The sequence below is a fragment of the Pongo abelii genome, chromosome 8 (genome assembly GCF_028885655.2).
Source record: "Pongo abelii isolate AG06213 chromosome 8, NHGRI_mPonAbe1-v2.0_pri, whole genome shotgun sequence".
In the NCBI taxonomy this organism is placed as follows: domain Eukaryota; kingdom Metazoa; phylum Chordata; class Mammalia; order Primates; family Hominidae; genus Pongo; species Pongo abelii.
The window spans coordinates 20,116,825-20,140,920 of record NC_071993.2 but is presented as its reverse complement, the minus strand read 5'-3'; the positions used below and the strand labels follow the sequence as shown (position 1 = coordinate 20,140,920).

Genomic DNA, 24,096 nt, shown 5'->3' with positions numbered 1-24,096 from the left:
ATTCTAATATGTCTGGCAGTTGAATCAAACTCTGTGTCCAGAAATAAATTAAATAATATGGATGTAGAAATATAGAGGAAAATCACAAAAATGTGGAATTTGAAATGTCTACCAAGAGGGAAAATAACAAGTCCAAGCTGGTTTCTAGGTTTATAGTCAGAAACTTTTAGATTTGCAACCTGAAAACTGTGTGGCTCTGAATGAAGGAAAAAATACCCAGATAACTGAGAATTTTAATATAAAGTGCCTGCCTCATTGATTACCATATGGTAGGAACTCATACCACTTCTTCACTTTGCTTTATCTAGAAAGACATGGTCTTTGCCTTAATTTGTCAACTGCAAAACTTAGGTTTTAGCATCTGCTTATTTTGCAATGATTTAAGAAATGTTATTTAAACAAAAATGACAATGGAGAGATTTGAAAGCACATGTAATCAAATTCCAGTATACACATATGTCATATAAATACTAATGATTATGGTTGAGATGATAAAAGGAAAGAGATACCAATGTATTTGGGCATGTCAAATATGTGAATTAAATGATTTCTAAGTTTTATTCTGCTCTGAAATTAGAAGATATTATTGTGGATGGGAGAAAAGGAAAAACTTACTTTATTTCCACCCTCCTCCTCTTTCAAGAATATTATCTAAGATTCCAAAATAGTGTTTGGACCACATTTATATGCAGTGATGGTAAAGGGGGAAATATTTCTTTTAAAAAATAATGTTCCTAGGTAAAACATCTCTTGTACCCTCCTTTCTTCCATTTCAAGAAGGAAGGAAGTGTGTGGGAAGTTGCTTCTTCTGGGAGGGTCAACATTCTTGCCTTCTCACTCTACCTCTTGCTTACTCAGGGCTAAATCGTTAGCCCTCTGGCCCTGGGACTATCCTTAGCTAAATCTTTCTTTTCTTTTTTTCTTTCTTTCTTTCTTTTTTTTTTTTTTTTTGCATAATTTGTTGACAGAATATATATTCTTGGGCATGCAAATTACATGAACTAGTGATAAGATTCGAGAAACTCCCTTCTTCCCCTTGGAGCTTAAATTTAAATCCTGTTTCCAGCCAAATTACCAGAGAGCTTTTTATGTCAAGGAGAATGGGAGCAAAGCTAATTAATAAGGTGGATTCGTGTTTGCCATTTTCCATTTTCCCTTGTGCTTAACCACCTCAGTAACATGAAGTATGTGTTTGTGTGTTGCATGTGGACGTGTATGTGGGCATTACTCAGCCCCCTGGTCATAATATTACATTAATATTAAAATTTTGTAATCTTTTGTAACCGCTTGATTTTATTCTCAGAAAGGCACAATGGAAATGAAAGAGAGAACCAGACAGGATTGGAAAGGTAGAAAGGCCAGTTGAGGAAATACTAAAATATGGATTACTCTATACAATTTGGAAAGCTCAGGCTAATATTTAGTAATCGCATTTATGAAAAAAGAATGTAGGGAATTTAAAAAATATTCTAGCGAATAAATTTATAAGATCTAGGCTGTAAAGCTTATTTAAATGAAGGAGTTCATGTAGCATTTTTTTTTCAAATGGAAACTAGTTAATATTACCAATCTTGTTGTTATAAATGGAAGTGTGTGTCAGTGTGTTTTAATTGTATGTGTGATTATGTGTGCGGTGTGTGTGTGTGTTCTGTTGAGAGTGATAACAAAGTAGATACAGGACCCCAATGTCTTCTTTATTTCCATAAATAAAGTTTTACTGGAACACAACCATGTCTGTTCATTTACATATTGTCTATGGCTATTGAGCTATAACAGTAGAGTTGAGTAGTTGTGACAGAGACCATAAGGCCTGTAACAACTAAAATATTATCTGGCCCTCTTGAGAAACAGGTTGCTAAACCCTGCTATAGAGTCCAAGCATGGTCCCTGGATTAGTGGCATGAGCATGACCTTGGAATTTGTCAGAAATGCAAATTTTCTGGCCCATCCTAGACCTACCAAATAAGAGATTTGTTTTTTATACTAATAAATAAAAGCACAAGAGAGCAAAAGACTGTGGCTAGCAAAGCTCTGTGCTGAGTCAGCCTTGCATGAAACATATGAAGTAAAAACTATAATGATGGAATCAGATCTGACAAGACAGAGGCCAAACATATTCAAAATTAAGAGAAAGAGTATTAAAAATAGGGTTTATACCTCCACTGTCATTAACAATGAATCCAACCCCAAGTGTATATTGCGTCTTGAGATACAATATAACCATAATAGCACATATATATATATATATATATATAACCTTTATTTTAGGGTCAGCAGTACGTGTGAAAGTTTGTTACACAGGTGAACTCATGTTATAGGAATTTGTTGTATGGATTCTTTCATCACCCAAATATTAAGCCTAGCAACCAATAGTTACCTTTTCTGCTCCTCTCCCTCCTCCCACCTCCACCCTTAAGTAGATTCCAGTGTCTGTTTTTCCCTACTTTGTGTTCATAACTTCTCATCATTTAGCTCCACTTATAAGTGAGAACGTGGTGTATTTGGTTCCTGTTCCTGTGTTAGTTTGCTAAGGATAATGGCCTCCAGTTCCATCCATGTTCCCACAAAAGATATGATCTTGTTCTTTTTATATGGCTGCATAGTATTCCATAGTGTATATGTACCACATTTTCTTTATCCAATCTGTCATTGATGGGCATTTAGGTTGATTCCATGTCTTTGCTTTTGTGAATAGTGCTGCAATAAACATTCACGTGTGTGTCTTTATGGTAGAATGATTTATATTCTTCTGGCTATATACCCAGTAATAGGATTGCTGAGTTGAATGGTATTTCTGTCTTTAGGTCTTTGAGGAACCGCCATACTTCTTTCCACAATGGTTGAACTAATTTACACCATCATCAACAGTGTATAAGTGTTCCCTTTAATCTGCAACCTCACCGGCATCTGTTTTCTTTTTTTTACTTTTTAATAACAGCCATTCTAATAGGTGTGAAATGATATCTCACTGGGGTTTTGTTTTGCATTTCTGTAACCATCAGTGATATTGAGCTTTTTTTCATATGCTTATTGGCTGCATGTATGTCTTCTTTTGAAAATTGTCTTTTCATGTCTTTGCCCACTCTTTAATGGGTTTTTTTTCTTGTAAATTTGTTTAAGTTCCATATAGAGGCTGGATATTATTAGACCTTTGTCAGATGCATAGCTTGCAAATATTTTCTCCCATTCTGTAGGTTGTCTCTTTACTCTGTTGATAGTTTCTTTTGCTGTGCAGAAGCTCTTTAGTTTAATTAGATCCCATTTGTTGATTTCTGCTTTCATTGTGATTGCATTTGGTGTCTTTGTCGTAAAATCTTTGCCTGATACTATGTCCAGAATGGTATTGCCTAGGTTGTCTTCCAGGGTTTGTATAGTTTTGGGTTTTACATCTAAGTCTTTAATCCATCTCGAATTGATTTTTTGTATATGGTGTAAGGAAGGGATCCAGCTTCAATCTGCTGTATATGGCTAGCCAGTTTTCCTAGCACCATTTATGGAATAAGGAGTCTTTTCTCCATTGCTTGTTTTTGTCAGGTTTGTTGAAGGTCAGATGGTCATAGGTATGTGGCTTTATTTCTGGGCTCTCTATTCTGTTCCATTGGTCTGTGTGACTGTTTTTGTACCAGTAACATGCTGTTTTGGTTACTTCAATCCTGCAGTATTATTTGAAGTTGGGCAGTGTGATGCTTCCAGCTTTGTTCCTTTTGTTTAGAATTGCCTTGGCTATTTGGGCTCTTTCTTGGTTCCATATGAATTTTAAATAAATTTTTCTACTTCTACAAAGAATGTCATTGGTAGTTTGATAGGAATAGCATTGAATCTGTAAATTGCTTTGGGCAGTATGGCCATTTTAATGATATTCATTCTTCCTATCCATGAGCATGAGATGTTTTTTTCCATTTGTGTCTTCTCTGATTTCTTTGAGCAGTGTTGTGTAATTCTCATTGTAGAGATTTTTCACTTCCCTGGTTAGCTGTATTACTAGGTATTTTACTGTTTTTGTGGCAATTGTGAATGAGATTGCCTTCCCGATTTGACTCTTGGTGTGGCTGTTGGTGGTGTATAGGAATGCCTGTGATTTCTGAACATTGATTTTGTATCCTGAAACTTGCTGAAGTTGTTTATCAGCTAAAGGAGTTTTTGGGCCTAGACTATGGGGTTTTCTAGATATAGAATCATGTCATCCGAAAACAGGGATAGTTTTACTTCCTCTCTACCTATTTGGATGCTCTTTATTTCTTTGTCTTGCTTGATTGCTCTGGCTAGGACTTCCCATACTATGTTGAATAAGAATGATGAGAGAGGGCATCCTTGTGTTGTGCCAGTTTTCAAGGGGAATGTTTCAGCTTTTGCCCATTCAGTATAATGTTAGCTGTGGGTTTGTCATAGATGGCTCTTATTACTTTGAGGTATGTTCCTTCCATGCCTAGTTTCTTGAGTGGTTTTAACATGAAGGGTGTTTAATTTTGTTGATAGCTTTTTCTACCAATTTCTAACTCTGAAGAAATGTTTGTTAATGGCTTAAATACTCATGGATAACCAAGAACCCAAGCTATGACAATGGCAGAGTATCTAAAATAAAAGCCTCTAACGATTGTATATATTTAACAATCAACATAAAGAGCACCAGGTAAGTTACAACCAGAAGTTCAAGTCCTTCCATTTATGTTTGAGGCGACCTCAAGTGTTAAAAGCAACAAACAATGTCACTGCCACACTAACAATAAGAAAAAAAATGGACTGTCTACAGTGTTATCATTTTTCATGAGATAATCAGGGAGCTGTCACAGGCAACCAAATACAACCTATTGCAAAGAGAACAGGCTTCTTTAAGGAGAGGCAGGACACAAACTGTCTTACCTTGGGGGACAGTACAGAGGAGACAGATGGTAGCCATATTTGTATAAAAGAAGAAATCAGCTAATACTTTAACTGAGGAACTCCTTTCTCTGCCTATAGATGTCACCCATAGTGGCTGACACTAGGACTAGGCCACGTCACAGAATCTCCATGTGCATACACCAACATTCAAAATTCCACAAAGTATATTTTATGCTATTAAACACTACAAATGCCATAGTAGGAAGGTTGTCAAATGCAATAGATCCCAGAAAGACATTGTTAAAATCTAATCTTTATCATTTTCTCTTCTTTTGAAAATCTGTTGGAAATTCCACCATGAATTATTTCTAAATCTGTCATCTTGCCTACCTGGGGTTGCCTGAATATAGAAAAAACTGGGGTGGGGGTGGATGATGGAATTTAGCAAGGAAAGGCAGCTACTTCATTTGCTTCTCAGACTCAGAAAACATGTGCTCTACACTGACAATTCAATGAATCATCATGGTATACTATTCTTAATTTCCCTTTAGCTTTTAGCAATTGATCTCCTGATAACAGGAACATCTACATATAAACAAGGAAGACCACTGCCAAAATTTTTGATATTTAACATTTATCAAATCAATGCCTCTCTAAATAACTTCAGCCATTGACTCTATTAGTCCTGTCTTTATTTTATTTATTTATTTATTTATTTATTTTATTATTATTATACTTTAGGTTTTAGGGTACATGTGCACAATGTGCAGGTTAGTTACATATGTATACATGTGCCATGCTGGTGCGCTGCACCCACTAATTCATCATCTAGCATTAGGTATATCTCCCAGTGCTATCCCTCCCACCTTCCCCCACCCCACAATAGTTCCCAGAGTGTGATGTTCCCCTTCCTGTGTCCATGTGTTCTCATTGTTCAATTCCCACCTGTGAGTGAGAACATGTGGTGTTTGGTTTTTTGTCCTTGCGATAGTTTACTGAGAATGATGATTTCCAATTTCATCCATGTCCCTACAAAGGACATGAACTCATCCTTTTTTATGGCTGCATAGTATTCCATGGTGTATATGTGCCACATTTTCTTAATCCAGTCTATCATTTTTGGACATTTGGGTTGGTTCCAAGTCTTTGCTATTGTGAATAATGCTGCAATAAACATAACGTGTGCATGTGTCTTTATAGCAGCATGATTTATAGTCCTTTGGGTATATACCCAGTAACGGGATGGCTGGGTCAAATGGTATTTCTAGTTCTAGATCCCTGAGGAATCACCACACTGACTTCCACAAGGGTTGAACTAGTTTACAGTCCCACCAACAGTGTAAAAGTGTTCCTATTTCTCCACATCCTTAGTCCTGTCTTTATATCAATAATGACAAAAGCACTTGAAACGTTAAAGTTGTTTTCTTTTCACTTCAGGTCATACTAAACTGAATATCTCATTGCTTCATCGATGACGCTATCACCACTGTTACCCAGGCCAGCAAAACCAAATACCCTTTAAAATGTGAAATCTGGCATTTATCATAAAATGATGATCAAAGAACATTCTGAGAACCAAGTGCGATAAATTTTACACACACAATTTGAGCATCAGCTTTGCTAGCTAGGTTAACACCCCAGTTTACCACTTTCTAGTGGAGACCTTGGGCAGGTTATCTGAATTTTCCAAGACTCCTCCGTTCTCTTATCTGCAATGTGTGATGTAATAATATTTAAATCACAGGACTGTTGTGAAGATTGAAAAAGCTAATGCATTTGAGCATTCAGGCTGGCCCTTGAATAGGCTATTCATGACCATGTAAGGAAAGGGAGGCTGGTATTAATATTCCTTCTCATCTCCAGTTTACACATGCAGAAAGCACCTCAGAATAGTTAAATTATTTATTTCAGGAGACACACTTAGGAAATAATGAGCCCAGGCCTAAAATATCAGTCTGATGCTTTTTATATTTTATTATTTTTCTTTATATTAAACGTCTTCATTTAAGACCATAATTTGGTCTATATGTGTTATCTAAGTCATAAATGACTTCGGTTAAATCTTTGGTTAAATCCAAGACCAACAGCAATAAACCCATGTAAATGGGAAGATACCAAATTCAAGTAATTTTTAAAAATGTTCTATACACTCATGGATTATAAGAAAACTAAAAATAATCCAAGATAAAGCTCAATTTTGAATCCAATATACGTTCATCAGATATACTAAGAAAATTGGCTCAATTAATGGCAGTTTATCAAAACAATTCTACTTCATTTTCTTTAATATCTTATATGCAATAATTAATCTAAATTACAATTACAGAACTGAATACACTTGAAAAGTGATTACCACAGATAAGGCTATTCTAATATTTAATTATCAAACTTATAAAAGAAATGGCTATAGGCCAATTAAAGCAACTATTTTTTTCACAGTAGGAAAAATGAATCCTGAATGTCAAAACACTTACTGCAGCTTGCCGATGAGTATTGGACAATATTCCATGAATCTTCACTTTATCTTTTTCCATTTGATCTATGTTCACCCACAAGTCCCGGCTGGCAGAATCAGATGGACCATATATTCGAGATATATAATAATTGTGGTCTGTATCCTCCTGCAATAATACATAATAATGTATATCAAGAACAATTCTTTTAAAAAAATCCTATTGAACTCAAGAGTATTAATAGTCTTTAAAAGTGCCAACTGATTTAACTAAACTCTAAGTGAATTTGGATTAAATAAATAAATGTGCACACACACACGAACCGTAAGAAAAAATGTTAAACAAATACCTCTATGATTTGAATAATAAAATTTAGAATGTGAATTTTGTCTAGTTCATTTATTATCTAAGTGCTAATCAGATAAAATAAAATGATTCCTGAAATCCAGTTAAACCATGAATCCCATGTATTTTTTCACAAATCATCAATCGAGATATATATGTAATTGATTACAAAAAGGAAAAGAATATTCTATGTAGTATTGTAAATAGATTTTGCCTTGTGACTAAAAGACTATGCTCCAAATGTAAATGTGGAGAATAGTGATTAAATGTTTTTTAAATTTAACAATTTCAATATATATTTCCTTCTACGTTTTGTATTTTACGTGTGTGTGTGTGTAAAATTAGTAGTCTTCTTTAGAGGAAACTGTTAAATATACAAGACTTAGAAGGAAATACATACTGGGTACAAAGATCTAATCTGTCACCAGAACAAAAAGGTCCTTTTGAACAAAAATGTCTCTTTTGAACTTTTTACTAAAAACCTAAGGTATAAGTATGATTAGTAGTAACAAATTCAAACTTCTCTTCTTTAAAAATAAGGTTATATCAGGGCCTGCTTTCAGCTAATGGTCCTAGAAATGGAGGCAATATATTTTTTCCTTTAATTTGAGTTACTACATTCTACTTTTATTTGAATTCTCATTGTTGGTGTTACCATAGTGCCTGTCACAAAGCCTTTATTCTTCATGTTTCTCACTCAGTGAGGAGATGTAAATGTTTTAAGAGGCAATTTTGATGAGAAAGATCCAGAAAAATTATATAATTATTGGCTAATTCTGATTGCAATGTTTTATAACCATGAAATCAATTTGAGGAGTTGGTAGACAAAAAATATTTTAAAACATTCAGGTAAATGTAAGAAAAAATGTTGAATAAATAGGTCTATGATTTGAATAATAAGGTTTGGGATGTGAATTTTGTGTAATTCATTTATCATCTAAGTGATAATTAAACATAATAAAATTATTCTTGAAATCCAGTCAAAATATGAATCCCATGTATTTTTTTAACAAATCATCAATCGAGATATATATGTAACTGATTACAAAAAGGAAAAGAATTTTCTATGTAGTATTCTAAATAGATTTTGCCTCATGACTAAAAGAGAGACTATGATCCAAGTGTAAATGTTGAGAATAGTGATTAAATGTTAACAGTAAGTTTTTTTATGTAATAAAGACCCTGGCACAGTGGCTCATGCCTGTAATCCCAGCACTTTGGGAAGCCAAGGTGGGTGGATCACCTGAGGTTAGGAATTTGAGATCAGCCTGGCTAACATGGCAAAACACCGTCTCTACTAAAAATACAAAAATTAGCTGGGTGTAGTGGTGGGTGCTTGTAATCCCAGCTACTTGAGAGGCTGAGGTAGGAGAATTGCTTAACTCTAGAGGCAGAGGTTGCAGTGAGCCAAGATCGTACTACTGCACTCTAGCCTGGGAGACAGAAAAACAAAACAAACAAAAAACCCTAGGTATATCTGCCATTAAACTCTGGGTATGGAACACAAATTATATGTATACCTTGGTGAAAGAAAAGAAAGGTCTGCAGAGAAAGAAGAACAAAGTAGATGTAAAGAAAGAAGAAGGAAGATCATGCAGCCCCCAAAAGCTCTGAAACTTCAGTGGGTTTCCAGCCCTCCCTCTGTTTCAGAACCTCATAATGACACTGACAGTTTGGGTTGTCTGAGGGTAAAACACACTGTGAATGTGTCTGTGGTATGTATTCTACTCATCTGTGTATATTGGGCTTCACCACCAGAAGATTGGGAGGTGGGAACCTTCTTGACATGGGGCACAAGCCATTTTGCTCATGTTATTACCCTGGTCACAGGTTGGTGGCATGCGTGAGCAGATAAACTAAGAAGGAGCAATTAGTGAGACATTCAGGAATTTAGGTAGAGAACAGATCATTTCCTTTGTTCTGATTGCTGAGATGTGTGGGTGTGAGACCTGGAACCACTGGCTCCATTTTGCTACCATGAGGAAATTCTGTCTGAAGATAAGGCAAACACATAGCTAAAGAAAGAATTGCAGGCTGAACGCGGTGGCTCAAGCCTGTAATCATAACAATTTGGGAGGCCGAGGCAGGTGGATTACCTGAGGTCAGGTGTTCGAGAACAGCCTAGCCAAAATGGTGAAACCCCATCTCTGCTATAAAGACAAAAAATAGCCAGGCATGGTGGCAGATGCCTGTAATCCCAGCTACTCAGAGGCTGAGGCAGGAGAACCGCTTGAACTTGGGAGGCGGAGTTTGCAGTGAGCCGAGATTGTGCTGTTATACTCCAGCCTGGACAACAGAGCAAGACTGTATGAAAGAAAGAAAAGAAAAGAAAGAAAAGAAAAGAAAAGAAAGAAAGAAAGAAAGAAAGAAAGAAAGAAAGAAAGAAAGAAAGGGAAGGAAGGAAGGAAGAGAAAGAAAGAAAGAAGGAAAGAAGGAAAGAAGGAAGGAAGGAAGGAAGGAAGGAAGGAAGGGGGAGGGAGGGAGGGAGGAAGGAAGGAAGGAAGGAAGGGAAAAAGCCAGATCCCTGAGCAAGTCTATCTAGATGTGACCTACTACTGGACTTGTTCACTTCCATGAAACCTTGAGTCTTTTTCTATTGTTAAATCACCTTGAATTAGGTTATGGTCAACCAAAAGAATCCTAACTGAAAAAACAGGTCTTTTTACTTGCAACCAAACTTAAGCGACTTTGAACATGGCCACCTAGAATTCATTTCATTGAATATTTTCTTCAAAGCCACCCCTTTATATTATTCACTGAAAATTTTTAAAAATTAAAAATTAAATTATGTAAAATAATAATCCATTTAATTTTTCAGTGAATGGTATAAAAGGTGGTTTGGAAGAAAATGTTCAATGTGTTTAAATCAAAATTTAAATTTTTTCCCTATTGACAGTATTATTACAAAGATTTCAGTAACGTTGAGGTTAAAGATGTAATCTTTAGGTGAATTACATAACAGATTGTATGATGCTGCAAAATTTCCCTATAAATAGGGAATATTACAAAATAGATATTTTCTTTAAAATGTCAAAATTTCAGAATTGAGTTCAGTATAATTTTTGAAATCAGCATTTATAAAATAACCTTGGCATTTTCCTTAATCTCTGGATTTCTGTGATTAGTTAAGAAAGAGTCTTGAAGTTATCATAAAGAACATCATTGCACTTAAATAATGAATTACCTGCAAAAATATACACGATTTAGTCTAATTACGAAGTGTACCACTGACATACTATGTGAAAATACACCTTCAGTTTTTCTTAAATCAGACCTGCCCAAAACAATATCACATCCTTGAAATACTAGAGCTTGGTATTTGACTTCTATAGCCCACGCTTGCCAAGTTGTTATGGCAACTTCTATTCAAAAAGGAAGACAATTTATTTTTTACTTAGGAATTCAGAGATACACGTTATTAAATTCCAGAGAGGTGTTTGGTTCAGATATTTAGAAAAACCATAAAATAGATTTCTCAAAAATGTGACATTTTAGCACTAGTAAATTATTCAAAACACGTCTTATCCTTTTTTAGGAGTAATGGCACTTAAAGAGTTGTCAAAAGCCACTTTCAGTACAAAGATTTTCATTTTCTGTTCAAAAGCAAACTATTTCTAACACCATAGAAAATAAAACAAAACACTACTGTGATATGCCTAGTTGCCAATTCATTTAGGAAACCAACTGTTAGAGAAAGTAGGTGGCACAGTGTGTGGTATTAAATCGCATAAATCCATGTTTCTCGAAAACACATGAAATGTGCAGCTGTAGACAAACAGAGGACCCACACCAAAAAATACAGAGGAAAAGTTATCATAACTACAGCTTAGCCATTCTGCAGCAATCAATCTACATCATTCCTAACCCAAATGCTGCCTTCTTTTCTAGCATAGGTGTTGACTTTATGATGGGTAATGTTTATGAATGCCTCACATTACCTCATGCAGTAATGATATTTGAACTCCAGTTTCATTTCATTTAGAACTTCAAACAAACAAACAAAAAAGATCAAATACATATTGTATGACTATCAGTGTAGTAGTCATTTGATGTACATGGATACTTAAAACATAATCAAAATTCTTAGTAAGATTATTTAATATTGAATCAATTGGCCACCTCTTGAAGATCATTCCTTAATTAATAAAGAATGATTATTATTTGAATGGTTCTTGCCAAGTCTTAACAAATATATTGCATCCTTATAAGAGTGATTTCACAAGGGCTACACAGTTCATTAAAAGGTAAATCTATTTTAAAATACTACTTGTGAATATTATACTCCTCAGAAATAGAGTTAATAAAAGAGTTCCCTGTGCTCTAAGAAAAAAACATGCTGATATAAGAAATGAAAAGGACATGATGAAATAACAAGAGGAGAGAAAGAGTGAACCGGCAGTAGTCAGGTAAAGAATTACAGAGATGAACCCACTACTAGCCAGAATAAGCATGACTAAATTACCAGTCAGGACACAGGAAATAGCCCTAAGGTACACACAACATGAAATGGAAAAGAACAATGAAATAAATGTCTAGGACCAATGTTATGGATTGAATGTTGGTGTTGCTAAAATTCCTAAGTGGAAGCCCCAATGCCCAGTGTGCCTGTATTTGGAGATAGAGTCTTTAGGAAGGTAATTAACATTAAATAATGTCAGAAGAGTGGGTCCTTATTCTATAGGATTAGTGTCCTTGTAGGAAGAGATTTGAGATTCATTTTCTCTCCTTCCCTCTCTTTTTAATTCTCTTTTTCTCTCATGTGGGGATACAGAAGGAGGCTGTCTATAAGCCAGAAAGGGAGCCCTCACTAAGGACTCAAACAGCTGGCACCTTGATTTGAGACCTTTGGCTGCCAGAACTGTGAGAAAAAATATTTCTGTTCTTTAAGCCACCTAGCCTATCATATTTTCTTATGGCATCTCGAGCTGACAAGAGTCATCACATAAGTTGCAGGGGAAAAAAAAGGAGATCAGGTGCATATGTAGTTGTTGTAGAAAAAAATTAAAGATATATTAGAAAAATATTTTCTGAGGTTAATACTTGAATTTGCAAATCATGTCTCAAGAAAATCTGCCATAGAATTTTGAGGACTGCAAAATTTCCTAACGAGGTTTTCAATAGATTAAACAAGGAAGTCTTATAGGCATCTAGAAAGATAAATTGAGTTACCTATATGGAGGAAAAAAATTCAATAAGCTGGTACCTGGGACCTCTCCATAATATCTGATAAAAACAATGGTTATACAATCTCAGAGAATAAAGTTGTGACTCAAGAATTTTTTTGTTCAGTCAAGTTGTAATTTAACTATATAGGCAACAAACATATTTCTAACACATACAAATATACAGAGAATATGCCACCAACAAGAACTTCTTAAAAATGTAATGCCTAACTATACACTGAATCAACCAACGGGTGAATCAATGTACCTCTAATAAAAATTCCGTAACTATTAGCTGTATTCAGCATGTGGTTATCTATGGGAAGAGAGAAACTATAGCAAATCTTCTGACGGTGAGCACTGTCTCCATGAAAATTATGTAAAGGGAAAAAGGACAATTTCATTATTACAGTTGTAAATCAGAATGCTATTACTATCAACCATGAAAATATAAAAATAACTATCTAATGTTTCATAGCAGGCAATTGACAGATAAATCTGAAAGTATAAAAATATAGTTTTAAAAATAGTAAACTCAAAATTGTAATGTTTTAGGTAACTTTTTAAGGTAAAAGTCTGAAACTAGTGGCCTTCAGGTTGTATACCTGGCACTGAAAGCCCATTATTTTTCTCAAACATAGTAGTGTCAACAGAAGAATCATGAGGTTCATAAATTTGGAAAGAAAGCTTTATTTCTCCTTTCTAAATTCTAATAAACTTGGGAAAGATGAGGGAGGGGATAGGATCTTTATCTCACATTGCATTTCATGTAGTCTACTCACAAACCAACTGAGAGCTACCAATCATTCTGCAAGACAGCTCCTGCAAGCCACAGTCTGGCCACCCTGCAATGGGAAGGGTATCCTCCAGCAAAAGTTGAGAGCAAGACGGGGATTTATGTTAATTAGGATAGCTGAGTATACATATTCAATAAGCTACAGGAGGAGTCATGAGTATTTATGAAAGGAAAAACATGTACAAGTGCAATTAAGCTTTGTGCCTCTTCAAGGGTCACATGTACAAAAAATGGTGTTAGCATGATCCAAGGGCGGAGTTTTGGGCCCTCCAACATCAAAAGGTAAAGCCAAGGACACCAAAACTCTCACTGGGCATCCTCCTTGAGTCAGCGAAAACCTGTCCAGACATGGCAGTCTAGTTTCAGGAAGGGGTGCATTGGGAAACTGGCCAGTGGTAATGTGGAAACAGCAAAGTGGGAGGGGGAATCCAGTTGCTGCCTCAGATGATTGGCTAAGGGTGACGAAGGAATGAATCATCTGTTTCTTGTTTTCCAGAGCTGATTTCTGCTTACTCCTTAGAAAGAATTCTGGTTAAAGGTTAATGAGGAAGGGGCGCACTGAGGCATGACTGACCTCCCATCCCACCATGGCCGGGAACTCAGCTGTTAAGGTTTCTCTGAGGTCCTCTTGGCCAAGAAAGGTCGATTCAGCTGGTTGGAAGCTTAGAATTTTATTTTTATTTCTCAGCACTTACGCTACAATCTCAGTTTTACAAAGTTACATCTGTTCAAATATGAATGTGTATATTTCTACTCACCTATTTCTCTCTCCTCTGATAATTTGTCTAAAGATATGGGTGGAAGGTATTTACCTTATATTGACTGGTTAATTCTAGATGACAGAATTTAGGATTCTCCTCCCTCTCATCTGTATTATTTGAATTTTTTATAATAAATACATTATATGCAAACCACTTTTTTCTTTTTCTCTATATAAAGCTTTACAAAATATGTGAAGATGCTCAAGGGTATTAATTGTTGATTTTTGGAATCAAACTGCCAACATTTATCAAGCGACACAAGGCCATATGCTATACACAGTAAATAGTTCTATAGAATTTCTATCATAAGTACTTTGAAAAGTTCTCAAAAAAGAATCCTTTAACGTACTATAGATCAGATATTCAATATGGAGATTCAAGGTCAATAACCTAAAATTGCTCTGCGAAACAGCTGATATATAAATTTCCATTACCTTTTCTTTCGAATACCAGCTTCCATAACTTAACTGCTGTAGAGTGCAATGTTTTTTACTAATTGCCATAAATAAAATCAGCATTAAGAGAAATGCAGTAAAATATACATTTCCACTAAATTTTGAATTAGAGATTGGAGTTCAAATCTTTATAAAGTGATTTTTTGTTGTAAGCGTTTTATAGAAACATCACCAAATCATCTCCTTTTTTCTCTCATTTATATGGACAGTAAACTGGGCACACAGCTACATTCTCACATAGGAGGGAACCGAGGGGAGGAGGAAGATATCGTGTGGTTGAAGACATTAAACTTGCAGACAGGCGAACTGATCTCTAGTTCTCACTGGCTTGGTCCCTAACAAGCTGTTACTTTAGTGAGGTCAATTATCCAGTCAGTTCATTTCAGTGTGGCCTTTCCTGCACATAGATTCCCTCTTTTGCCAGAAGTAAAATCATACAGAAAAAGGTAGGGGTCTTGGACTTAAAGAGCTGACCAGTGGAAGGAGTAACGACTCCTGGCTGGGTTGGAAAGAGACTTCATTGAAAGCAATGTGAGATAAAGGTCCCACCCCTGAATCTCCACCTTTTTCAATTACCTTAGAAGGTGACCTATAGGGAGTAAGGTGTGGACAGATAATTAAGTCACATTAATTTTTTTAATCAACAAAAAGTGAATGATAGTATTTAGCTTTCTTTCACCGGGTTGCTAAAGAATTATATTAAACGAACATTATTTAAACACATTCGAAAAGCCTAAGAACAGAATATAAAGTATTCAGCATCCTTAAATCAAGCCCAGACAATTTCAGCATGATAAGAACAATCACGTATTAGCTTTGAATAGACTTCAGTACCCATCATCAAATACTACATTAATACCTTCTTCAGATACTAAGAACAATTACATGGTATACAATTCAATTTACTGTTAGAGTGTCAGAAGAATTAAAATCAATCCATCTGTCTCCTGCTGGCTATATCAGATTATTGCACCAGCTCTCATTATGCACATCTTTTCCATGTTGTTGTAGTTATTTACCCACAGCTTCATCATTTCCCCAAGAATTTTCACCTACTTAATCTATTTGCAGCATGGTCTATCCCTCTAACGATATCTTATCTATGACTTTTCTAGATATGATTTTATTCTTTTTATTTATTTATTTATTTATTTTTTTGAGACAGAGTCTTGCTCTGTCGCCCAGGCTGGAATGCAGTGGCGTGATCTCGGCTCACTGCAACCTCCACCTCCTGGGTTCAAGTGATTCTTCTGCCTCAGCCTCCCAAGTAGCTGGGACTACAGGCATGTGTCACCACTTCTGGCTAATTTTTTTTGTATTTTTAGTAGAGATGGGGTTTCACCATGTTAGCCTCAATCTCCTGACCTCATGATCCGCTCGCCTCAGCCAACATGCTGGGATTACAGGCGTGTCCTTCAGAAGAGTTTAGTTAAGTGACCCTCCTAAAAACGTTAGATTAGTAGAGTGGGGTGTGTGTATGTGCGTGAATTTACTGTAAGGTCAGAATACTGTACAACACATTAAAGACAGGATTCCAGCGGTATTTCCATTATAAAACAGTTTCCATTTTCCCAGTAACAATCTCTCTCATAGATGAGATTGTCCTCTCTGCTATGCCAAGTTGGGTGAGCTATATGGCCATGAAAGCACAATACCCTTGTGATCTTTCAAATTCATAACAAAATTAACACAGCTCAGTTAAGTGCTTGCCTAGATCTACAGGCATTTTGAGGTATATTAGTATGTGTTTATGTTGGTTCATTTATTAAATGAAATAGAATGTATTTTTTACTTGGGTATGCTACACCTTTATTTATCTACTCCCTGGTACAAACCTTGAACCTTTTCAAGAATGAGCCCCAAAGACTATTCCCAGGCATGGAGTGATGAGATAGAGCATTAGGAGATATACCTAATGTAAATCACGAGTTAATGAGTGCAGCACACCAACATGGCACATGTATATATATGTAACAAACCTGCACGTTGTGCACATGTACCCTAGAACTTAAAGTACAATAAAAAATAAAAATAAAAAAAATAGAAGAAGATGCCAGAAAGAGAATCTGAGGCAGAGTTAGGTGCACTGCCAACTTACAAGGGATTTCTGAGGGCTTCACAAACTCAACAAAAAATGTGATAAAAAAATGTTTAGAATATGTATGAGATTTCTACTAAAATACATAAAATTAACACTAAAATAATGTAGCTCAGAGAAGATTTGAGTTGAAGTACAGGTTCTGACTCTAAATAGCCACTGTAAGTTCCGGGCTTTAGTTTGTATAAGACAGAGTTGAACTAGATCTCTCATGGAATGCCTTTTAACTAAGCTTCTAAGATCTTTTGGCCAAAAGGCAAACAGAAAGTGATTTCCAGGTATAGCTCAGAAGACCATATGCCTGATTTAAGCAGTCCTCACTATGAGAGATAAAAGCATGTATTTGAATACCTAGTGCAGGTAGCTAGTTACAATTAGCACTGGTATCAATTGCATTGTTACATAATCATCCTTGTTGATAAATTGTAGATTGGCCCCAAAGCTGGAGGCAAAATTCATGAATGAGTTGCAGGGAATATAAGAATCTTGGAGACCCTATGCATTATTTACACAAACGGAATAAATTATGGATCTTGCATATATGTGCACAACTATCTTTCAAATGCACAATATAATTGTGGTGGGTAAAATGCATGTTCATTTTTCAGAGCCACTGATTATTTCTGTAATTCTTGATACTGCGATTTTCCAATCCACTGGAAATAAACAACTATGGTATGGAGGGCCTTAAAATGTTCTAATAATTAAAACAAAATCACCATTTGTAAAAGATGGAAATTTCTGTTCTAGATTTAACAGGGCTGGAAATTGGGTACTGTTTACATACTGCCTTAGTTCAGGCTACCATAACAATGTACGATAGACTGGATGACTTAAACAACAGAAATATATGTCTCACAGTTCTGGAGGCTGGAAGTCCAAGATCAAGATTCCAGCTGATTCTGTTTTCATTGAGGGCTCTCCTCCTGGCTTGTAAAGGGCTGCTTTCTCCCTGTGTCCTCAGGAGATGGAGAGAGAGTTCCCTGGAGTCTTCTCCTCAACTTATAGGAACACAAATCTCATGGGATTAGGGCCCCACCCTTATGGCCTCATTTAACCTTAATTACTTCCTAAAGGCCTTGATTCCAATACAGTCACAATGGAGCCTAGGGCTTCAACCTGTGCATTTGGAGTGCGTGGGAGGCACAATGTTAGTCCACAGCATGCACATACAGTTCCTTTATTAAGTTTGGATTTGTAAAAAAGCCCCAGATGCCAGATATATTACTTTCAAAAACTCATGTCATTTTCTAGTACTAATCAGAATTGCCATTCAAGCTTTCTAATATAAGGAGGCTTTTGGAAAAATCCACAGTTATCGGTCTTGATCTATTTCTTACCAAAAAAATTGATAACTGACTTCTATTTATAATTTTAAAAGAATTATGCAAAAATTTACTCAGAATCAACTTATAAAAATTATAACTCAGTTAAGAATTTCACATAATCAACTTCAGTGGAAAAGCTGGGTGGTTTCTGTCTACCAACTTGTGACTACTTGGCCAATAATCTAATTTCTAAAGTAACGGTTACTGTTTAGTCTGGTATTTCCAGTGAAAGGTAATCATATACTTTTTTTTTTTTTTTTAGACAGAGTCTCACTCTGTCACCAAGGCTGGAGTGCTGTGGTGCAATCTCGGCACCTCCGCCTCCCGGGTTCAAATGATTCTCCTGCTTTAGCCTCAGGAGTAGCTGGGATTACAGGCATGCACCACCATGCCCAGCTAATTTTTGTGTTTTAGTAGAGACAGGGTTTCACCATGTTAGCCAGGCTGGTCTCGAACTCCCGACCTCAAGTGATCCACCTGCCTCGACCTCCCAAAATGCTGGGATTACAGGCATGAGCCACCACATCTTGCCTAATATACTTTTAATGAGTCAGATTTTTTAGAATACTATTACTCATTTAATGTCAGAGAATGAAACTTTTCTGTAGTCCTTTTTCTTTGTTTCTAACTTCTCCATGTCTTTAAAATCTTAGCCTCCCAGATTCAGGAAGTGATTAACAAGCGATTAAGCAGCTGTAAATGGAATTTTTCTAGGAGGTTTGATGTCGTTTGCCGTAGAGTTAGAATCTAATACAACATTACCCCTCTGCACGTCATCTTGCAGATAAAGAGAACTTTCCAAGCCTCTATCTTCAAGATTACAAAACGGAAGTTAGAATAAAACTAGTGTCATCACACTGGAGTTATGTCTACTTGAGATAAACATGTGAATATATGTTGGAAACTATAAAATGCTATTAGACATCACTTTTGTTAACACAAACAGTCATGGGTTGCTTAATGACAAGTTTCTGAGAAATGTGTCATTAGGCAATTTCATCACTGTACAAACATTATGGAGTGTACCTACACAAACCTAGATGGTATAATCTACTTCACACCTAGGCTATGTGGTATGGTCTACTGTTCTAGGCTACACACCCGTAAAGCAGGTTATTGTACTGAAATCTGTAAGCAGCTGTAACACAATGGTAAGGATTTGTTTATCTTAACAGAAAAGTTACAATAAAAATACGGAATCACTGTCATATATGTAATCTGTCCTTGACAGAAATGTTGTATGTATCACACGATTATAAACCATGGCAACAAAAACAAATCAGGCATTCTACATTCTTATGCTATTAACATTAATAGAAGCATGAATCCTCCTCAAACATTAGAGATCTCAAACCAGACTTTACAAAGTGAGCAATGTTCTGTAGCCTCTAATATTGGAAAACAATTTTACAAAATAAATGATATTCTGAAAACTCCCTTTTTACTGAATTTTATATGTGCCTCCAAGCATATCACTTTAATTACGAAAATATGTCTCAAACAGAACAAGCATAGAAAGAGTAGCAATCAAATAAATTAATTTGACCATTAATAGCATATATTATGCTACCATAGAGAATTATTACCCTAAAGAGAATAAAGAGAAATATTTAATTAACCTAATTTTATGAAAATACTGTTACTTTTAATAGTAAACCTAGTATCCAAATATGTTTCTGTCTAATGGGATTAACAGCTACCTTTAAAATGAAATCATATATATGTAATTGAAATTCTGGGATTGCATTTTAAAAACTTAACAGGAAGGACAGGTAAAGAGGAGGTGACATGTTGGGTAATTGTTTTCAAACTTATAATATTTCAAAATGGTAAAACAATGTATAGCTAAATCTTGAAGGAGTCTCTCTTTACGTATTAATTTTTGGATAAAAAATTCTCATAATCAACTTTTTCACATCTTGCACAATAAAACCTTTTTTAAAAAACAGGATGCATGGTACTAAGAGTCAAAAACAAAATTACAATCGATTTCATGTTATCTTAGTTTGTCTCACCTTCAAAGTTTATGGCATTGTTTTGAGGAATGATGAACATGTGAAGAGAAAAAGAACAGTAATAAAGAGAAAACATAGCTTTAAAGCAAATTAATTTTTTAAAACAACTTACAAATATATGCATGATATGGTTTGGCTGTGTCTCTACCCAAATCTCCAATTGTAGCTCCCATAATTCCCACGTGTCATGGGAGGGAGCTCCAGGGAGGTAATTGAATCATGGGGGTGAATATTTCCCACGCTGTTCTTGTGATAGTGAGTAAGTCTCATGAGATCTGATGGTTTTATAAAGGGGAGTTACCCCACACACGCTCTCTCTCTTGCTTGCCACCATGTAAGACGTTCCTTTGCTCTTCCTTCGCCTTCTGCCATGATCGTGAGGCTTCCTCAGCCATGTGGAACTGCGAGTCCACTAAATCTCTTTCCTTTATGAATTACCCAGTTTTGGGTATGTCTTTATTTAGTAGCATGAGAGCAGACTAATACAATGCATAATTGATAAACTGGGGCCATATTAGTTGGTAAACTAGAAATGAATAAATATGCTATAATAATTGGAATGCCAAAATGAAGAAGAAATGGGTCACTTTCTTTCCGTGTTTCAGCATCCCCTTATGTAAAAATATTTCCAGCAAGCTTCAAGAAGTATCAAGGATATTGAATTAGGGTTATACATTCTCTCCATCTTTAATCCACTGCCTCAATCCCTGCCATCTATCATACTGGGATTTTGGTGCTTGTTTCTTCTTTTGGATCCTTTATTTTATTTTATTTTATTTTTTTATTTTTTTAATATATTTTTTATTATACTTTAAGTTCTAGGGTACATGTGCACAACGTGCAGGTTTGTTGCATATGTATACATGTGCCATGTTGGTGTGCTGCACCCATTAACTCATCATTTACATTAGGTATATCTCCTAATGCTATCCCTTCCCCCTCCCCCTACCCCACAACAGGCCCCAGTGTGTGATGTTCCCCTTCCTGTGTCCAAGTGTTCTCGTTGTTTAACTCTCACCAAGAGTGAGAACATGCGGTGTGGATCCTTTATTTTAAAACTAAGAAAATGATTAATCACATATTGACAAAAACTGGGTAACAAATGTAACTAACATTTATGTACCTATGATATTCTGAAGTCCTCTGCTTGGCACATAATATGTATTACATATTCAATCCTTCCAACAAACCAGTGAATTAGATGCCACTTTAAAAATAAAGAAACTGAAGCTGAGACATATGGAGTAGCTTCCCTAGCACTACATAAATCCCAGGGATATAAAACCAGTTCTATATAACACATACAAACTCCAGAGTCAATGTTCTCTCTGCTTCCACAATACCTTGTAGTTATTAAAATTTTTAGGATCTCAAAAAAAAATCACACTTGCTCAGATTGTTTCTATTAGGCTACTTATCAGACTTTCTGTAAGAGCTCTCTCACTGGTCTCCCTGTTTCTCGTATAAGTTCCCCTCACTCTATTCTCTGCACAGTAGAGTAATCCTTTTGAAAAGTAAACCTATTAAATCAGAAATGTAATCATATCATGCCCCTGTTCAAATGAGGCTTCCCATCACACTTAGAATAAAATCCAGTATCCTTACCACACACTGTGCTTGACACAACCATCTCTCCAACTTCATTTTCCTCATCTCACATGCCACACCAACCACAATGGTTTTCTTGTTGTCCCATGAATATGTCCATATTCTCCAACATCATACATTGCACCTGCTGTTTCATGCCTCTGAAATAATCCTCCCTTAGTCTGTTTTAATGGTTTTAAGTTCCTTTAAAACATTGTTTATCATCGGATCTTTTTTCTTCTTTCACCTCCACTGAACTTCTTTAAAATCTCTCTCTGGGCCAGGCATGGTGGCTTAAACCTGTAATCCCAGCACTTTGGAAGGCCAAGACGGGCAGATTACTTGAGGTCAGGAGTTCAAGACCAGCCTGGCCAACATGGTGAAACCTTGTCTCTACAAAAAATACAGAAAATTAGCTGGACGTGGTAGCACACACCTGTAATCCCAGCTACTCGGGAGGCTGAGGCAGGAGAATCTCTTGAACCTGGGAGGTTGTAGTGGACCGAGATTATGCCACTGCACTCCAGCATGGGTGACAGAGTGAGACTCCATCTCAAAATAATAAATGAATAAATAATAAAAACAACTTCCTGTAATGTGTCCAATTCTGTTTTATAGCGATTAGAACTTTGCCTAATACCTAATAGATATTCAACACACAGTTGTGTTAGCGCTTCTTTATATTTTACAAGGCTAATTTATTTGGCTTTGTCACCTCCTAGAAAAAAGGTCACGATGGGCTGGGCATGGAGCCCAGTGCACCTCACCAATCCCAAGAATCCTGAATGAAGAGATAGTTGTTTTAAGCCATCAAGTTTTGGAGTTGTTTGTTACTTAGCAGTAGACTACCAACAGAGGTGGCTTGGGACTTTTTGTAATAGAGCATGGACATTTTAAGAATCAAAAACTCAATAGTGAATCAAATTTATAAGTAAATTGGACTGGTTTGTAATGTGCTGCTACTTCTCCCTTGCTGTTATGAAGAATCCAGCACTGTGACTTTTTTTTTTAATAGGATCTTGCTCTGTCACCCAGGCTGGAGAGCAGTGGCACAATCGTGGCTCACTGTAGCCTGGACCTCATGGGCTCAGGAGGCTCGCCTACTTTAGCCTCCTGAGTAGCTGGGACTACAGGCACATGACACCATGCTCAGCTATCTTTTTAAAGTTTTTTGTAGGAACAGGGCCTCACTATGTTGCCCAGGCTTGTTTTGAACTCCTGGCCTCAAGCAGTCCTTCTGCCTCAGCCCCCCAAAGTGCTGGGATTACAGGCATAAACCACTAAGCCCAATTCTTTCTGTTCCACACAGTGTCAGCTGAGTTCACTGCTGGCCTGCAATCAGTTGGTATGTCAGCTGGGCCTGGTTGGTCCCAGTCAGCCTTGGTCACAGGTTTAGGGTCTCTATCTCCATTTGCTGTCTCATTTCTAAGTGGGCTTGGTCACAGGTTTAGGGTCTCTATCTCCATTTGCTGTCTCATTTCTAAGTGGGCTAGATTGGGTTTATTCACAATGAACAAATATGAATCTGAAAGAGCCAGTTCTTCAAGGCAGATCTCAAGCTGGTAACTGGGCCTAAATTTAAAATAGAGCCAAATGGCCATTGGCTGATAAGGGGTCAAACATATACACTGAGTTCCCCAGAAACCCACACCTTCCTATTTTTGGGACTTTCAGAGCTCACCTGAATCAACTAATCAGCGCTCACCTCTCTCAGCCAGTCAGAGCTCAGCTGTATAAACCAATCAGAGCTAAGCAAGTTTTGATCCTTTCTTACATAAACAGACCTGATTGGGAACTGTGGCAGGAATCTTTGCTACAAAACCTGAGCTTTCCCTTTGCTCTCTGGAATGTACCTTTGTTTTTCAGAGGCTGCTGCATCTCCTTGGTTTGCAAATTGTTCACTGGAATAAAGTATCTTTCCTCCAAATTCCTTTTCAGAGGATTTTGTTCACATCATAAAGTGACAGAATTTAAGAGGGGTAAGAGCGGAAGCTGCATAGCCTCTTGAGGCATTGCCTACAAGGTACACAATGTCACTTCACACTGTTTTCATCAGAACAAGTCACAGGGCACGGCCTGGATTGAAGAGGTGAGAAGAAAGATCCTATCTCCTTATAAAAGGAACTGCAAGAATTCATGGCCATTTGTATAATACAATGCCATCCAGTTTTTTGTTGTTGTTGTTGTTTGTTTGTTTGTTTTGTTCCTGAGCCGTTGAGCTGTCTGGCTACGTGTAACTGTATGGCCACTCTGCCCCAAAGAGATGCTGTACCCA

General features: G+C 36.4%; 1 protein-coding gene across 2 annotated transcripts in view; it reads right to left on the bottom strand.

The window, feature by feature from the left end:
• PLXDC2 (plexin domain containing 2) overlaps positions 1-24,096 on the bottom strand; it is a 474,652-nt gene that overhangs the window by 232,868 nt on the left and 217,688 nt on the right. For both annotated transcript variants that reach the window (XM_009245164.4, XM_054522029.2), the window contains exon 3: positions 7,296-7,442. In XM_009245164.4, coding sequence (XP_009243439.3) covers positions 7,296-7,442 — 147 coding nt within the window. The remainder of the gene's footprint in view (positions 1-7,295; positions 7,443-24,096) is intronic.